This window comes from Octodon degus, unplaced genomic scaffold (genome assembly GCF_000260255.1).
Source record: "Octodon degus isolate 3935 unplaced genomic scaffold, OctDeg1.0 scaffold00071, whole genome shotgun sequence".
NCBI lineage: Eukaryota > Metazoa > Chordata > Mammalia > Rodentia > Octodontidae > Octodon > Octodon degus.
In genome coordinates, this window is record NW_004524647.1 from 9,498,245 (window position 1) to 9,514,802 (window position 16,558).

Here is a 16,558-nt window from a genome sequence, read left to right on the forward strand (position 1 = left end):
ATCCTCCTGTGTTCAGCCTCCCAAGAACTGGGATTACAGGCGTGGGCCACCACACCCAGTCTCAATTGTGGTCTCTCAGCAGCCTGCCCTGGGGGCGGGGCCAGCACTGTAGGTCTGGGGATCAAACCCCAGCCCCTGCAGCTGCCTAAGCAGGCAGCTTTAATCTGCTGAGCTATCTGGCTGGCTCTTCATTAGCATTTTTTGAGTAAGATTCATGACATAAAAACCATAATAGAATCTGGGTGTGGTGGTACACACCTGTATTCCCAGTGTTGAGGAGACTGAAGACAGGAGGGGCACTACAAGTCTGAGCTGTGTAGTGAGGCCCTATACCAAATATATTAAAAAAAAATCGATATTAGAATTGTCCCAGTTACCTTATTTTCTAAAAGGCTCTAGAGAGTTAGCCACTTAAGAGAGCTACTCTTTTAGGGAAGAATGCTGGAAGGATTACAAATGGAAAGGGCCTAAACTGAACCCCTGCCTGCCACCTGCTGGTTTTGCTATGTGACCACTCTCCATTTGGGGGGTGCTTAGTTTCTTGCCCCTCCTGAAGGATGATAGTTGTGAGAGGTCATGCTGGGCGAGGGCTCTGCAGTAAGCATTTCTAGTGACTTATGCTACAGATTTTTCCCACGGGAGTGTCTACACAGCATCTCCACTGAGCAGCAGACAGGACATGGTAAGATTAACTGGTTCTGGGAAGTGGTGAGACCAAGCTCTGAACTCTTTGTTTATTGGATTCCCCTTCTCCATACCCCATACTGTGTTATTGTATCAGCTCCCAAGGCTGTCACTGAGTCACCAAAATACCCCATCCCCCAGTGCTGCTGGCTGAGGTGATGTGGAGCCTTTCATTAGGTGTAAGAGTAGATAGCAGTTAAATGTGCATGCAAGTGTGGTGCTGTAACCTCAGATAGTGCAGAGAGCTTTGGGAAGAGGCGTCTGCTAGCTGCGTCCTCCACCCTGCACCCTGGTCCCGAAGCCCACTCTGCTGAGACAGGCAAACCCCCTGCTAACCCAGCATACTTTGAGAGTGCTGCAGGCTGATCTGATGATACCAGGAGAGGGGTTTGTGTCCAGCAATTTGGCCTGCATTTTCCCCTCCAGATGTGTGTCACATTCTGGTCTCCCCAGGGCCTAGTGGCTTAAGTCTGTATCCAGGGAGACTTGCTTAGGGCAGTTGTGTATCTGTAGGACTAAAGCAGGTCTTTGCTCTAGAGAGTGGGTCGAGATGTTCCCTGTGGACAGGCACAATCTGTGTTTCCTTAGGCAGCTATGGAGATGGATCCCCTCTTGATTCACAGTTCTGTCATAAACGGCCTCTTCCATTTCTTTCCCTTGAGCTTGCAGTTGAGGCATAACTCAACCTACTTGTAGAAAGTATATGGGCTGGTGAGATGGCTCAGTGGTCTAAAGCACCTACTTAGAACAAGCTTAGCAAAGCACAGGAACCGCGGTTCAATCCCCCAGCACCACATGCCAGCCAGTCCCACCCCCTGGTGGGCTGAGCTGGCCACACACACACACACACACACACACACACACACACACACAAATAAAAAAAATTTATAAAAAATGAAGAAAAGAAAGTTTAGGCTGCTTTAGCATCCTTTTGTAAGGCTGGCATTCTGTGTTGAATTCAACTTCTTGTGCCTAATCCTTGTGTTAGGGGAGAAGAAAAAGTGGGATCCTGAAAGGCCTGCAAGAGACAAACAAGAGTGGGAATGGCCATTTCCTTTTGGGTGGTAAAAAGTTCTGTAGAGAAAAAGGAACTGAAGATTTGGGCAATTCAAGTGGGATAAGAGATTAAAGGTTCATGGAAGATTTGGGCTGTGCTGAGTTTAAGAAAAGGTGGAAAAGGGCCAGCCAGATAGCTCAGCAGACTAAAGCGCATGCTTAGGCAGAGTACAGGGGCTGGGGTTTGATCCCTGGCACCAGAAGCCATGCTGGCCCTGTCCCTGGGGTGCACTGAGTCTGTGAGACTGGGCGTGGTGGCACATACCTGTTATCCCAGCTCCTGGGAGGCTGAAAACAGGTGGATCACTATAATCAACATAGTGAGACCCTTTAGATCCTATACTGAATACAAAAAAAGAGGGCCTAGGGCAGAGATGATGAACCCCTTTAGAGCCTGTAATGATACAAGCAGGCCCCTTTGACACAAGTGCCATAAATTCAGCACCACTGGATTAGGGGTACAGCTCAGTGGCCAAGCCCTTGCTTCTTAGCTCACAGGAGGGCCTGGGTTCAGTCTCTAGGGACCCCCAAAAAATTCCTAAACAGAATGGTAGCAACTTAGTCTAAAAGAATTGTGGTTCCTTCTCTGCTGGCCCAGAAGGCCGACATCTGTGTAGAGAAAGCCACCAGGCCTTTGGCAGTCCCTCCACCCCAACTGCAGAATGGGCAGAAGGGCTTTGGGAGTGATGGTTTATTTGGGTTTGGAATTTGACCTGAACTTTTGCCTTAAGGCTTTAACTCTGCTGTGTCTGTGGTCTTGTTTGGCTTTTTCCCTTCCAAAGTGCTTACAGCCAGCGGAGATTTGCTCCTGTGATTAGTGGATAGACATAAACCCTGATTTGATAAATCAGTCAGCTTTTCCCCTGCTTTCTTGGTGTGGTTCCAGCTGAAGTAGTCCATGTGTGCACACAGCTGTATGTGTTTGTCTCCATGCATGCTGGGTCCTCACAGGAGTACTGGCTCCATGGGGTTACCTGATGAGAGAGGAGGGACCAGTGGCCCAGGGAAGTGCAGGAGCAGCATTGTTTCCCTGAACAGTAGGAAAACATCAGCCTCCCTGCCACCTTTCTTTCTCTCTTTTTTAATATATTTAATACGAGGTCTACAGGGTCTCACTACATAGGTCAGATTCATAGTGATCCTCCTGTTTTCAGCCTCCCAAGAGCCCAGAATGCAGGGTGTGCCACCACATCCAGTCTCCATCACTGTCTCACGGGGACACGGGGGCGGGGCTGGGATAGCACACCATGGGGGAGGTACCCTGGTCTGCCTAAGAAGCTTTAATCCCCTGAGCTATCTGGCCAGATCTTTTGTTTTTGTTTTTTTGACACAAGGTCTTGCTGTGTAGTTCTGGCTGGCATTGAACTTGCTGAATTGCCAGAGATGGTTGTGAACTCTCTTGCCTCAGCCTTCAGAGTCCTGAGAGGACACCATTGTACCTAGTTCTTATTTATTTTTATCTTTTTGAGACAGGGCCTCACTGTGGTGTTCAGGATGGCTTTGAACCCACTTTGTAGCCCAGGATGGCACATGGGTCACCATGCCCTGCTATACCCAGCTCTAGCTGTCACTTTTCTCATGTGTCATGGCTATCAGGTGATCAGGGACACACCAGGATGGGTCTTTGAAATCTCTTTTTGGCCTTGGGACACAAGGCCCCGGGGCATTTGTTTTTGCAGCTCCTAGCCCCTCATGCTTATCACCTGAGCAGGGTGTGGGTGGGTGTGTTTTCCAGGCAGTGGACAGCTCTTGTTTTCTAGGAACCTGTTTGCTCTCAAGCCTCTGAAAGCTGAGGGAGTGCAGCCAGGGCTCTCTGTGGCTCCAGAAAGTCTCTCGATGCCCCCCTCGCCTCACTTTTCTCTGCACCCTGTCTGGACTACTAACAAGGAAGTAGAGCCTCTGTGGACCACATGCTGCTGCCTGGCTCTGAGTCTGGGAGGCAGAGTTGGTGAGCTCAGTCTTGGCAGCTGAAGGACCTGCTGAGGTCCAGGGCATGTCCTGTCCTTGGGATGGCGGTGCATTTTCCTCCCCTCTGTGAATCCTCTGGTTTAGGCTCTCCTTGTGTCTGAGGCTCTGTGCAAATCTGACACCTGACCTCCTTGGTGCTGTGGTTTGCAGAGCTTTTCCTGCAGGCCAGGCTGTGTATGCCAGGAAGGGGTAAGGGCAGCAGAGCTGGGGCTGGCAGGCGGCCTCTGGCTTGCAAGAGAGCTTGTCACTAGGATGCAAGCATCCCTTGAGAGTTGCAGGGACAGGGTGGCAGCCAAGGAAATTTGGGCTTTCAGTTTCCAGAGAGGGTGTCCTTTGGCTGCTTTGTGAAACCCTTGCTCTCTGGGCTTTTGTCTTATTGAGATGCTGAGGAATGTGGGACAGCCACTCAGCAAGCAAAGCCAGGAAACTCCCAGGCAAGAGGTCTCCCTGGAGCTGGCCCCTGCCTGGGCTTTGAGACCTGGTTTCTGCAGGCGGACCTGGCATTCATCAGAAATGGGCAGCAGGCTGGTGGAGAGGAAGGGGGCAGGGATGGTGGGATTCATCTGTGTCCTGGCCTCTGACCAGCTGTCACTTGATAAACTCCTTACTTTTTGAAATTGGTTTCTAGTCAGGCATGGTGAGATACACACCATCCCAGAATCCCAGCCTTTGGGAGGCTGAGGTGGGAAGATCACTGTGAGTTTGAGGTCAGCCTGGGCTACCCAATAAACAGCTGCCCAGACCTCCTATCTAAGCTCAGCAGTTCACAGTTGACTTTTCTGTCTCTTGACTCTGGGGTCAGGAGACACCTGCCACCTGCCCCCTCAGTTTGCACAGACAAACATGATGGCCATGTGGAGACAACCTCTCCCTACTGTTCACTTCCCCTGGACCCCTAGGGTCCCTTCAGCCCCTGAGGAGTGCTGTTCTGCTTTGGCATTATCACCAGCTGGGTTTTGATCCTCCTTTCAGCCTGGTAACTTGGTTGAGACTGCCATATACAGGCAGAGAAGGAGATCACACTACCAGGTGTGGCCCCAGGGCTTTGGCCCTGGTTCCACTGGGTTATAAGATGGCAGCGTCTTTGGGATAGGAAATGAGATACAAATTTTAGTGCCATTCTTTAAAGTTTATTATTGGGCAAAGGGCTGCTTATCACCTCTCAGTCACCTAATCTATGACCCCTCTCTTGCTTGCTGTTTCAGCCTGTGGGCCGAAGCTGACCAACTCCCCCACAGTGATTGTCATGGTGGGCCTCCCTGCCCGGGGTAAAACTTATGTCTCTAAGAAGTTGACCCGCTACCTCAACTGGATTGGCGTCCCGACAAAAGGTGAGCAGGCTCTCAAGGTGAGGGCTGTTACATGGAGTGCTGTGATCTGCTTGTGTCTTTCACACTGAAAAAACTTGACCAGTCTAGCCACTGTTCATGGACCCACAATCAGGGCCACTTCTGGGCTGCTTCTGTGCTGGGTTGTAGAGTCTGATCCTGCTGCCTGTTCTAGCTGTGTCTTCACTGTGCTGTGTCCACACTTTCCCTGGAATTTTCTCCTTCCCTGCTGTCCTAAATCCTGCCTGACCCAGGTTTCACTCTCTTCCTGAAGTTCCCTTTGGCCACTTGTCACTTGATAAGTCTGTGCAGATCTTTTTCCTTAAAGTGCCCATTGTACTTGGTCATCTGTGTTTGTCTACTGATGTCTGCTGGTGCTTCATGCTGTCACATTGTTGATGGCATTGTTGCAAATCTCTTCCTGGCCTTTCCAATTAAATGGGAAATAATGTCTGGAGGATGGAGCCAGTTTTTGTTTTTGTTTCCCCACTGTGTCCAGCTAGTGCCCAGTGACTTTCTTCTTTTCTTTCTCGGTCTCACTCTGGCATTGATTGAACTCAGAGCCTTGCATATGCTGAGCTTTGCTCTGACATTGAGCCCCAGCCCTCATCCCCAGTAACTGAACTGTGTTCCTTGGCACTGGCTTCTGGGCCAGCAGAAGGCTGATGAGCCGTGGCAGTGCGTGAGAGCCACTCATTTGAGTACTGAACGTGGAAATCATCGCCCCTCCTTTTGCTAGACTTGGATCTTCTCTGCGGTGCTTTCCTAGTCTGTCTCTGGTCCCTGCTATGTAAGGCTGGGCCTTTGAGCCAATGTCCCGATAAAGCAGGTGGCGGCAGTCACTGTGATTTGCTCTGGAAAGCTTTCCAGCATTGCTCCGGGAAGGGGACAATAGCCCTGCGCTGAGAGGCCACGCTGGTTTCCATACCAGATCTCCCATCTTATTTAGACTGGTGCTGGTTGGTTGGCTTTCTCCTCCCAGTTGGGGTTGGGTTTTCCTCCTGCTGGGTCACCCAGGCTGTCCTTGTCTTTCCCATCCAGTGTTCAATGTGGGAGAGTATCGCCGCGAGGCTGTGAAGCAGTACAGCTCCTATAACTTCTTCCGCCCTGACAATGAAGAAGCCATGAAAGTCCGAAAGTAAGATGTGGTCTGCTTTGTAGGCCCTGGGTGTAGGCTTGCAGCGTGTTTATCCAAGTTCTGTAAGAGAAAAGGAAAGCCATCCTGTGGTGTAGCTCTTGGCTGGTGGCCGTCAGATCTGTCCTGTGTCAGGACAAGTCTCTTAGCCCTTGGGACTTGCTGCTGTGATCCGTTCCCAGATTACCTAGCTGAGGTGATGTGAGACAGACCAACAGCAACCACATTCCAAGAGTAAGCAGAGTCCTTCTTAGTGGGAGGCATCCGTTTGCCTCTGAAGAGGGTTTCTATGAAGCACAAAGTCACTGTGAAATCTACAGTGATGGTGTTCAGTCTTGACTGCACATTATAGTGAGCTGGCCAGCTTGTAAAGCTGATATCAGACCTCACCTCAGGCCATGCAGTGAAGATCTGTGGGTGGGCTCTGACATCAGCTTTTACACAGCTCCCCAGGGGAGGAATTCCAATGTGCAGTCAGGTGCAGGCACTGCCACCCCAAGGGCATCGGACGCTGTCTGTGTTGGGCCTCTGGATTGGAAGCCTCTGGGCCTTGGGAGGCCTGGTCGGCACCAAGCGGCCTAGGAGTAGAATTTATCACTGTGGGGGTAGCCTGGGCTCCTTTGTGGGTGAGTCTGCTCTAATGGGTGGCTTTTTGTTCTTTGTGTGTTGCAGGCAGTGTGCCTTAGCTGCCTTGAGAGATGTCAAGAGTTACCTGACAAAGGAAGGTGGACAGATTGCAGTAAGTCCGGGAATGTAGCGAGCTCAGGCCCCAGTCCCTGAGCAGAGTGTGTCCTCACTGGCCTGAGAGTGCAGAGAGTCATTCTAGGGATGACACCCAGGCATAGGAGCCTTGGTGGGTCCACAGAAGTGACTAAAGCAGCCTGGTGTCTCAGGAAAGTAGTTTCAAGGGTAGCAGGGCTGTGGCACACTCTGCCATCCAGCCCTTTGATGGGCAGCCAGGCCCCACCTCTGAGGTAGGCAGGGCAAGGGTTGCTGCCCACACAGCACCCAGAGTCCCTTCCACCTTTCATCTTCAGCATCCCATGACATGATTTGTGTGCTAGTCCCACCCTCACCTACTGTTCCTGAGCACTGTAGGGGTGGGAGAGGAAAGGCACCCATGAGCAAACCACTAGAGAGGCCTAGGATGGTTTCTCCCAGAAGTGCAATGTTAGGCTTTTCCCTAGAAATGACAGATTTGACTGACTTGGTGATATTGATAAATATTGTCAAACCTAGACTTTGGCTCTTCTTCCTGACCCTTTTTCCTATTAGGTTTTTGATGCCACCAATACCACTAGAGAGAGGAGACACATGATCCTTCATTTTGCCAAAGAAAATGATTTCAAGGTGAGCCGGACTTCTAATCTTGTCCCGGCAAGCTCAGGAGAGATGAACACCTCAGGGACCTGATTTTTGCTTGGTCCATTGCTTCCTGCTGCTTGCGTTTTGCTGCTTAAAAGCAGGGCTTCTCTAAGGCAGGACCCTGCAGAGGGAGGCTGAAGCACTTGGTTGCCAGCATGTAGGTGGCTACCACATCTTTGGGAACAAATGAAGGGTACAGGATGATGACATCACTGTGACTTTGAAGCTGGCCTTTTCTGGCATTTGTTGTTTCCTAATGTTTCTGTCTCTTTTCCCCCAGGTGTTTTTCATTGAGTCCGTGTGTGATGACCCTACCGTTGTAGCCTCCAACATCATGGTAAGACAGCAGGAGGCCCCACTTGCATGCAGCAGCTTAGATTGCAAGTGCATTTGCAATTCGCCCAAAATAGGAGCTCAGGTCAGGGCCTGAAAAGTAAATAATCCTTTAGAAGGAGCTGCCTTTCCCAGCTTGGGGTTAACTGTCTGAGAGCTGGACAGGAGGTGGTGAGAGATGCACAGAGGTGTTTAACTTAGAAGTTCAGTCTGTGACTTGGACTGGTTCCATCAGGGTCTTTGAGGATAGTACACAGCGTTGGGTGGGGGCCGGGAGCAGTTTCTGCAGCAGGCAGGAGCTTGGCGGTTGAGTGCTGATGACAGGAGGCAGCCCGCTGGTCTTTTCTGCTCTTAAGGCTCCTGATGAGTAAGCATGGCAGTGTGTAAACAAAGACCTGTAGGACTCAGGGTGTGCACAGCAGAATGCATGTCTGGGAAGGGTGTTGTGAAACGGTGTTCTTGCTAAGGGATCTGATGAACATGCCCCCTCGCGTGTCCACTGTGCCATGGGAGCTTGTGTAGGTCGAGGGGTCGGCAGCATCATTTGATTAATTCTAATTTTATCACCTGTTAACAATACATCTTGTATAGAAATGGTTGGCATGAAGACTTGCTCTCAGGTCACCTTCTGTTGTAGATCAGTTTCTCTCCAGTGTAAATCTATCACAAGAAGACCTATTTATAAGGAGAAGCAGTTCTTTGTAGGCCGGGAGTGGCATGTTTTTGCTGCATATGAATGTTCACCTCTTTCAGGGGAAATATTGGTTCTTTAAGACAGTGGAAATAATTACAAACATTTCCAAGAAATGAGCCGCTGTTTCAGGAAGGGCAGTTTGAATTGCGGAAAATCAGCTCACATTTCCTTGGGTCCAAAGGAAGAAGCTGAAGGTGCAAGGAAACAGAAGTTGGAATAATCTAAACAAAAGGATGTCCTGTGGGTTTTTTGGTTTTGCTTTTGTTTCACTTGTTAGTGGACCAGAATGCAGCTGTGAGGTATTCTCCCCCAGTGAATAGTCACCAATGTGCTTAGCTAAGAGTTATCTTCTAGCTTGTAGTCCATTAGCCCAGCTCAGTGTTTATCTTGATCTCTGTTTTCAGAGATCTTTCTCTAAGCCTCAAAGCAAGTATGCAAGTTAGATCCAGGAATTTGTGAACTTGGACATTTTTTTAAAATTATGAACTACACATAACGTATAATTTACCATTGTGACTATTTTTAAGGTTACACCCAGGTCAGTGGTGTAAAGCACTCACACTGATGGTAGCTGTCACCACCACCCATCCGCGTCCTCCTCTTCCAGCAAAAGTCCTGTACCTGAGAATAGACTCCCTGGGGCATCAGGTCTTTAAAGAGTGGCTGCCTCTTGCTCGTGGCTCTTTGCAAAGAGAAATAAAAGCAGACATTAAAAGTTCTGAATTTCCCTAAGGGCTGGTCAGATAGCTCAGCAGACTAAAGCACCTGCTTAGCGCAGGGACTGGCTTTGATCCCAGGCGTGCCGAGAAAGCAACTGAGACTGGGTGTGGTGGTGCATCTGTAATTCCAGCACTTGGAAGGCTGAAAAACAGGAGGATCACTATGAGCACAGTCTGTAAGGAGACCCTGCAGACCATGTACTAAATACATAAGAAACTTAAAAATAAAAATTCTGAGTTTCTCCAGAACCTCCCTGGTCCCTCAGGTCTCAGCCAGTTGCAGAGGTGGTAGCTCCACCCAGGAGGGCTTAGCAAGAGAAGCTCAGTCATAGATATCCCTGCCCACGTGCATGCTACCTCTGGGTGGGTGTGGAGGAGCCCACCCAAGGGTAAGGGCACTCGTAGCAACTGGTAACACACCTTTTGGTGTGAGGAGCTTTGTAAGTGCTTAGATGGGGTTCTGCTGAATTAGAGCCAGACTGTCTGGCGGTGACTCAGTATCTGGACGGATCCTGACGGTGGTCTGTTCAGAGGTGTTCATTACGGGATCCTTGCGGGTTTCCTGTGTCTGTCCATCCAGCCAGCAGTTCTGTCTTCCTGGGCATCTCCCCCACATAATCACTGAGCTGTGACTCAACCCCCTACTTCGTTTTACTCTTACATACTAGGTAGGGTAATATTTATTGTGAGCCTTTTGGGCTTCCCCCTTTGAAAGCCCCAAATCCTGCTTAATCTAAGCAGAAAGCCTTCCAGCGTGATTCATCAGCTGCCTCTTTGTGATGTTGCAGGAAGTGAAAATCTCCAGCCCGGATTACAAAGATTGCAACTCGGCAGAAGCCATGGACGACTTCATGAAGAGGATCAATTGCTATGAAGCCAGCTACCAGCCCCTCGACCCTGATAAAAGTGACAGGTAGGTAATTTTACCATCATTTCTGAATTATTCACATTAGGGCTTTTAATGTTTTCTTGATATTCTCATGAAGGATTTGTTTAAAAATGTCATTTAAAAAAATTTATCAGTTATGAACCCATATTCAATATCAATACCTCTGACATTCTGTGTAAGTGGGGTATCAGTGTTCAGAGTCTTGTCACCTCTGAGAGTTCCCACATCTTTTCCTCTTTTCCTCTCCCTCTCTTCTGGGAGGCCTGCTGTCCCCCGCTGTGGGAATCATTGCCTTGATGTTTTGCTCTCTGTTCCCCGAGAAAAAGGCTCATTCTGTGCCACTGAGAAGCATACTGTCTCACCTTGAGGTTCTCTTAGACAGCAAGTGTTCTGGAACAGGCCAAGCCCAGGCTGGTGTGCTGCTGGGCTGTGGATACGGCCCGACTGGTGGTCCTCAGTCACATTTCTCTGCAGGGACTTGTCACTGATCAAAGTGATCGATGTGGGCCGGAGGTTCCTGGTGAACAGAGTCCAGGATCACATCCAGAGTCGAATCGTGTACTATCTGATGAACATTCATGTACAGCCGCGCACCATCTACCTGTGTCGGCACGGCGAGAATGAATACAACCTGCAGGGCAAGATTGGGGGTGACTCAGGCCTGTCCTGCAGGGGCAAGAAGGTAGGAGTGGAGGAGGAAAAGGGCCTGGGGCTGGCAGGTGCCAAGAGGGTGACCAGCTCCCACCTGTGGGGGAGTTGTGGGGTCCTAGGGGTGGGTGGAGTGTGCAGTTTCTGCTAGGGCTTATATGTATCTTTGTACTAGTTGTGTGTGTGTGTGTGTGTGTGTGTGTGTGTGTGTGTGTATGGTAGTGAGTGTGGGGAAGGAAGGGGAGCAGAGTTAAGTCTCCTGGGCTCTGCAGGGTGCATTATGGTGGGCAGCTGTGTCTGGTGGCTGTTGGGCCATAACAGAGACCAGCCTGACATGGGGAATAAGCACCCTGCCCTGTCTCTTAGAGGACTGGGGGCCTGGTATCAGCATCCCTTCCCCCCATTCTCAGTTTGCCAATGCGCTCAGTAAGTTTGTGGAGGAGCAGAACCTAAAGGACCTCCGGGTATGGACCAGCCAGCTGAAGAGCACCATCCAGACAGCGGAAGCACTGAAGCTCCCCTACGAGCAGTGGAAGGCGCTCAATGAGATCGATGCCGTGAGTTCTGGATGGCATGGCTAGAGGTCGTGCTGGCAGTGGGGAGCCTTTCCAAAAATCTACCACGATCACTCTTGGGCATCCTGGGTAGCATCTTGGGCTCTCCTTCGGACCCTCTAGGCATATTCCCTAGAGTAAATGTCACTGTTTAAAAACCAGGGCGTCTGTGAGGAGCTGACCTACGAGGAGATCAGAGACACATACCCTGAGGAATATGTGCTGCGTGAGCAGGACAAGTACTACTACCGCTACCCGACTGGGGAGGTAAGCGCACAGCTGCTTCCGTCCTGCTGTGTCTTTCTGTTGCAGGCTGCACCTTTGTTCATTTGGCAGATCATGGCCAGGAGTAGGTAGTGTGTGCTGCCTGTGGGGCTGGTGAAGGAAAGGCTTGGGGCCAGGCATACCCCATTACTGGCCAGCAACTGTCCACACACCCCTCTTGACCCATTCTACAGATGCCTTAATACCTTGTGGACTTGAGTTTTTTAAAATGTAGCCTTGTAAACAACCTTAAGAGAAAAGTAGTTGTATTTCCCTATAAGCAAACTTGAGAGGTTTATATATGTGTCTGACTCTGTAATCTCAGGAGAAAGAGGAAGATGATGGGCAATGTTTTATTCCAGACAGGATTTTCCCAGGGCTGCAGACCAGGTGGTAGACTTTCTAGCTTCAAGGAAGTTCTCTTATATCACTTGTAATAGGGGCTGAGCTGACCATGCAAAGGGCATTTGCCCTGGTGCCCACTGTGGCCCTGCAAGCAGCTGCCTTGGTGCAAGCAGAGAATGTAGAGCCCCATGGTCCTCTGGGAGCACAGTCAGGTGGTATGTTGACACCTACTGGGCACCCTTCCTGCTTGTGCCCGTTTGAGTGTTTGCCAGCCTCAGGCCCTGGTGGGCCAGCTCCTTGTGCTCTTGTCCCAGGCTGGCCTTCACTCATGGGGCCCTGTTCAGGAGAAGGAAGGAGGGTGGAAGATGGCCCCAGGGGGTAGGAGCTTTGCTGTTTAAGATCACAACCTCACCCCTTTTTACATTTTTTAAGTGACACAAGATTCATTTTTAACTACTGAAGTGTTCCGACTCTGGTTTTTAGAATATGGTCACCTCTTTGTATCCTTAGAGGATTGGTGGTGGGATCCTTGCAGATACTAAGAGCTGTGGACGCTAAAGTCCTTTATGTAAGCATCTGCATGTACCCTATACACATCCCCCTATTTACTTAATCTCTGCCTTACTTATAAACCTGCTGCATGGTAAATGCTATGTAAATAGTTTACATTTTATTGTTTAGGGAATAATGAGCAGAAAAACAAGCCCTGCACCTGTTCAGTACAGGTGCGATCCTTTTCCCTTAGTACTTCAGTCTTTAGTGGATGTGGAGCCCACAGAGAGGAGGGCCAGCTGGTTTTACAGTGCCATGTCAACATGACTACTAACTCCAGGACATTTTTCTTCATTCCCAAAGAAGCCTCAGACTTGTTAGCAGACAGTCCAAACCCCATGCCCTCTCCTGGATGCCAGAAATCTGTGTTTTCTGTGGAAGTGCCCAGTCTAGATGTCACTGAAGTAGAATCAGGCAAAATATGTGGATGTTTGTGTGGAGTTTTGGGGGCTTCCATGCTGGGGGGTGTCAGGGTCTAACTGCTTTTTATGGCTAATCACATTCCACTGGAGCACCTGCCTCTCCAGCCCTGGAGAAAGGCAAGGTGCTGGGCTACGATCACTTGAGATTATTTCACTAATGCAATTGAGCACTTGGGGGTGGGGATGGATGGATTGGCAGACAGGTTGACCTGATGAAGGAAGACTAGGGACTGTGGCAGGGCACTTCCTGAATGCCCTCGCTCTAATGCCATGTCCTGCCTCAATGTGTTCAGTCCTACCAGGACCTGGTCCAGCGCCTGGAGCCTGTGATCATGGAGCTGGAGCGGCAGGAGAACGTACTGGTCATCTGCCACCAGGCTGTCCTGCGCTGCCTGCTGGCTTATTTCCTGGATAAGAGTGCAGGTACTGCCGGGCAGGTGGGCCCTCAGGAGAAGGAGGAATGGTGTTGGTCCTTGAGAGTGTGTGGCCAAAGACCCATTGTTGCTTACCCTGCTATGAGGACAGATGCTAGGAAGGTTGGCCATGGGCCTAGCTCACAGCCTGCTGCGTGGTCCTATCCAGCCGGTGCCTCCTTGGCAGCCCCGAGGAAATGACGTTGAGCAAATATGATGCCCAGAGGCCTTACCTACTGATAAAGCAGCTCGTAAAGCCTTGGCCTTCACACATTAAAGGATCTTTGGGATAGTTGTATGGGTTAACTTTCGGCATCAACCTACCTCCAAGATCAGATAGCTCAGAAACGTGAATGGTGCTGTTAACACTAAATCTTATGTCTATCAAAGTTTCAGCCGAATCACTAGACAGACCTAAAATTGTTTGGGAAATTATTAAACAAATTTTAGAAAGCCAAAAGTTGGAATCCTCCTTCACTTTTTAAAGAAACTTAACTGGGCATGGTGGCACTTGGGAGGCTGGGGCAGGATGATTGCTGGGAGTTAGAGGCCAGCCCGCATGCGATACATAGCAAGATCCTGTTTCAAAAAATAATAAAACAAGGGCCGGCCACATAGCTCGGTGGATTAAAGCACCTACCTGCTTAGGTAGAAGCAGGGGCCTAGGGTTTGGATCTGAGCCTGCTGTGCCGGCCTTGCCCCTGGGGTGCACTGAGACAGTGATTGAGACTGGCTGTGGTGGCGTGTACCTGTAATCCCAGTGCTTGGGAGGCTGAAAAACAGGAGGATCACCAGGAGTCCAATCTATGTAGTGAGACCCTGTAGACCCTGTACTGAATACATAATTTAAATGAAGTACAGCAATAAACAATAAAACATAACTATCACTTTGACAGTGGGTCCTTTGGTTCATTTGGATTGTGTTGTTTAGGCACGGTATTTTTTTCTAGAGCCTTCTCCCCTGAGCTGGGGGAGGGTGCCCCTGCATGTAGACAGAGTGTCTGGGGTCTGTGCACAGCACACTTCCTAGACAGTCTCATAGGCAATTGTTGGGACCACTCTCTGTTTTCAGAGGAAATGCCTTACCTGAGATGTCCCCTTCATACCGTTCTGAAACTGACACCTGTCGCTTACGGTGAGTAGCAGCCTCTGCCTGCCTGAGGGCTGTTTGCCAGGGGCCACAGGGCTGCAGACAAGGCCGTCCCTTACCAGGTGCCCTCCCCCACCCCGTGTCTCGCAGGTTGCCGTGTGGAGTCCATCTACCTGAACGTGGAGTCCGTGAGCACACACCGGGAGAGGTCGGAGGTGAGTGCTGCCTCCCCAGGCCCACCTCCTGGCCTGTCACCCGAGGATTCAAAGGGACTTTGGGAAGGCCTGTGACTGGGTGCCCATAGCTGGGTTCTCACCTGAGTTGCTGGTGTGCACTCTGGGTGCAGTTAACACCTCAGTACTCCTCCCCATGGCTTCTGGGTATCTGTTCTTTTCCTTTTATGCCCCTCCCTCTCACGTTTCCACTGGAGCTGAGAAGTGAGTGCTGAAGGAGAGATATTCTTCCCTTCTAAGCAGAACCTGAGCACAGTTACTGTTGTCTTTTCGGGCAGCTGACCTATGCTTTGAAGCTCCAGCACCCTGGTTCAAATAGGATCAGCCAGTTGGCACATGCTCAGCTTCAGAATAAGGAAGGATTGAGCAGTGTGAGGCAAGGAAGTGGGGCAGGAGGCTGGGAGGCGAGGGCCAACCAGCAGGAAGGCTTTGAGGGCACCCCGTCCCTGCTTGTTGCTGTCTTCCACCTTGGGGAGGTCTGAGATTGAGGGGTGGGTATAAAGAATTTTACTGAGCTGGTTGGATCTATGTCCAGGTATGTGCTGTGGGAGTGAATTTGCATTTGCTTTATGTAGGCTGTCATAGTGCCACAGTATAGTCCAGCATCCCTCCTTCACAGAGCATGACTTTCTGTCCCTGGAGTCCCCAAGCAGGTGACTTCCTTACTCCCCAAGAGTTGGCCATCAGATCTTGGCATTTATAGCGCATGAGATGTCAGCACTTTACTGCTCAGCTTCTCCTGTGGCCCGAAATGAAAGCTAATGGCATCCCTTGGCTGCCTTGGCCTGCCCCACGGCCCCTCCTCTCTTGAACAGGGGTGCCTGGGAGCTGTGCTCATTCGAGCCAGTTTGGCTCCTGCCTGCCACTGCAGTGGGGTGTCAGGCTATAGTCAGCTCCAGTGCTCTCCCACCACTTTGTTGCAGTGGGGCAGGACTATAACTGCTCTCAAGTCGGAGGCTCCTGGGATGTCTCCCAGGGGACCTGGGGTTTTTGCCTCCAGCTCTTTTTTTGCATCTGTGGTCTCCTGTGTTGGTTAGATACCTCTGTGTGCTTTGCATAAGCCCGAGTCTGGTGTGTGAGCAGGGACTTTCCTGGGTTGCCTGCATGCTGCAGATCCTGGAAGAACTCTAACAGCAGGGAGTTTGTGCTGACGCCTTTTGCTTCCCTCCTGTGATCCTCAGACCTAAGTCTGCCTTCCAGGCTCCCTTTCTGGGTCTCCTGGGGGCTGGAAGCAAGGTTCTTTCTCTGGCATTCTCTGCTCTGGATCTAATTATTTCCCTCCCTGCTGTGGACATGTCACATTTATCTATGTGGATGTCTTTTGGGATGGCCCATGGAAGGAGCACGGGAGAGGACACCTGTCACCAACTGGCACCAATCATGGCACAAACAGCAGCCTGTTAGGCTGTAGCCCTGAAGTCCAGGCGCAGGGGGACCTTGTGCCTTTTCTATCTCTCCTCCCCCTCCTTATAACTGTCTCCTTCTCTCTTTGTCTTTGTCTTGCTTAGGATGCAAAGAAGGGACCTAACCCGCTCATGAGACGCAATAGTGTCACCCCACTAGCCAGCCCTGAGCCCACCAAAAAGCCTCACATCAACAGCTTTGAGGAGCATGTGGCTTCCACTTCTGCTGCCCTGCCCAGCTGCCTGCCCCCGGAAGTGCCCACGCAGCTGCCGGGACAAGTCAGTGACTCCTCTTTCCTTCTTGCCTTTGGGGGAAGAGTGCCTTGGGGGTGATGACCTCAGACCTTGGATTGTGTTTGTGTATTTGTGGCGGTGCTACCTACAGCAGGGGGCAGATAGATGAGGTGAGTCACACCATGCGTGTCACCTGTGATGTGGCACATGGCAGGACCATACCCAGGGA

General features: G+C 50.5%; 1 protein-coding gene across 4 annotated transcripts in view; it reads left to right on the forward strand.

Annotated features, from left to right (window-relative positions):
• Pfkfb3 (6-phosphofructo-2-kinase/fructose-2,6-biphosphatase 3) overlaps positions 1–16,558 on the forward strand; it is an 89,975-nt gene that overhangs the window by 66,138 nt on the left and 7,279 nt on the right. For all 4 annotated transcript variants that reach the window (XM_023719717.1, XM_023719716.1, XM_012515603.2 and 1 more), the window contains exons 2-14: positions 4,914–5,039; positions 6,078–6,174; positions 6,844–6,910; positions 7,447–7,521; positions 7,817–7,873; positions 10,071–10,195; positions 10,646–10,853; positions 11,230–11,376; positions 11,536–11,640; positions 13,250–13,379; positions 14,442–14,504; positions 14,610–14,674; positions 16,201–16,374. In XM_023719717.1, the coding sequence (XP_023575485.1) occupies positions 4,914–5,039; positions 6,078–6,174; positions 6,844–6,910; positions 7,447–7,521; positions 7,817–7,873; positions 10,071–10,195; positions 10,646–10,853; positions 11,230–11,376; positions 11,536–11,640; positions 13,250–13,379; positions 14,442–14,504; positions 14,610–14,674; positions 16,201–16,374 (1,439 nt within the window). The remainder of the gene's footprint in view (positions 1–4,913; positions 5,040–6,077; positions 6,175–6,843; positions 6,911–7,446; positions 7,522–7,816; positions 7,874–10,070; positions 10,196–10,645; positions 10,854–11,229; positions 11,377–11,535; positions 11,641–13,249; positions 13,380–14,441; positions 14,505–14,609; positions 14,675–16,200; positions 16,375–16,558) is intronic.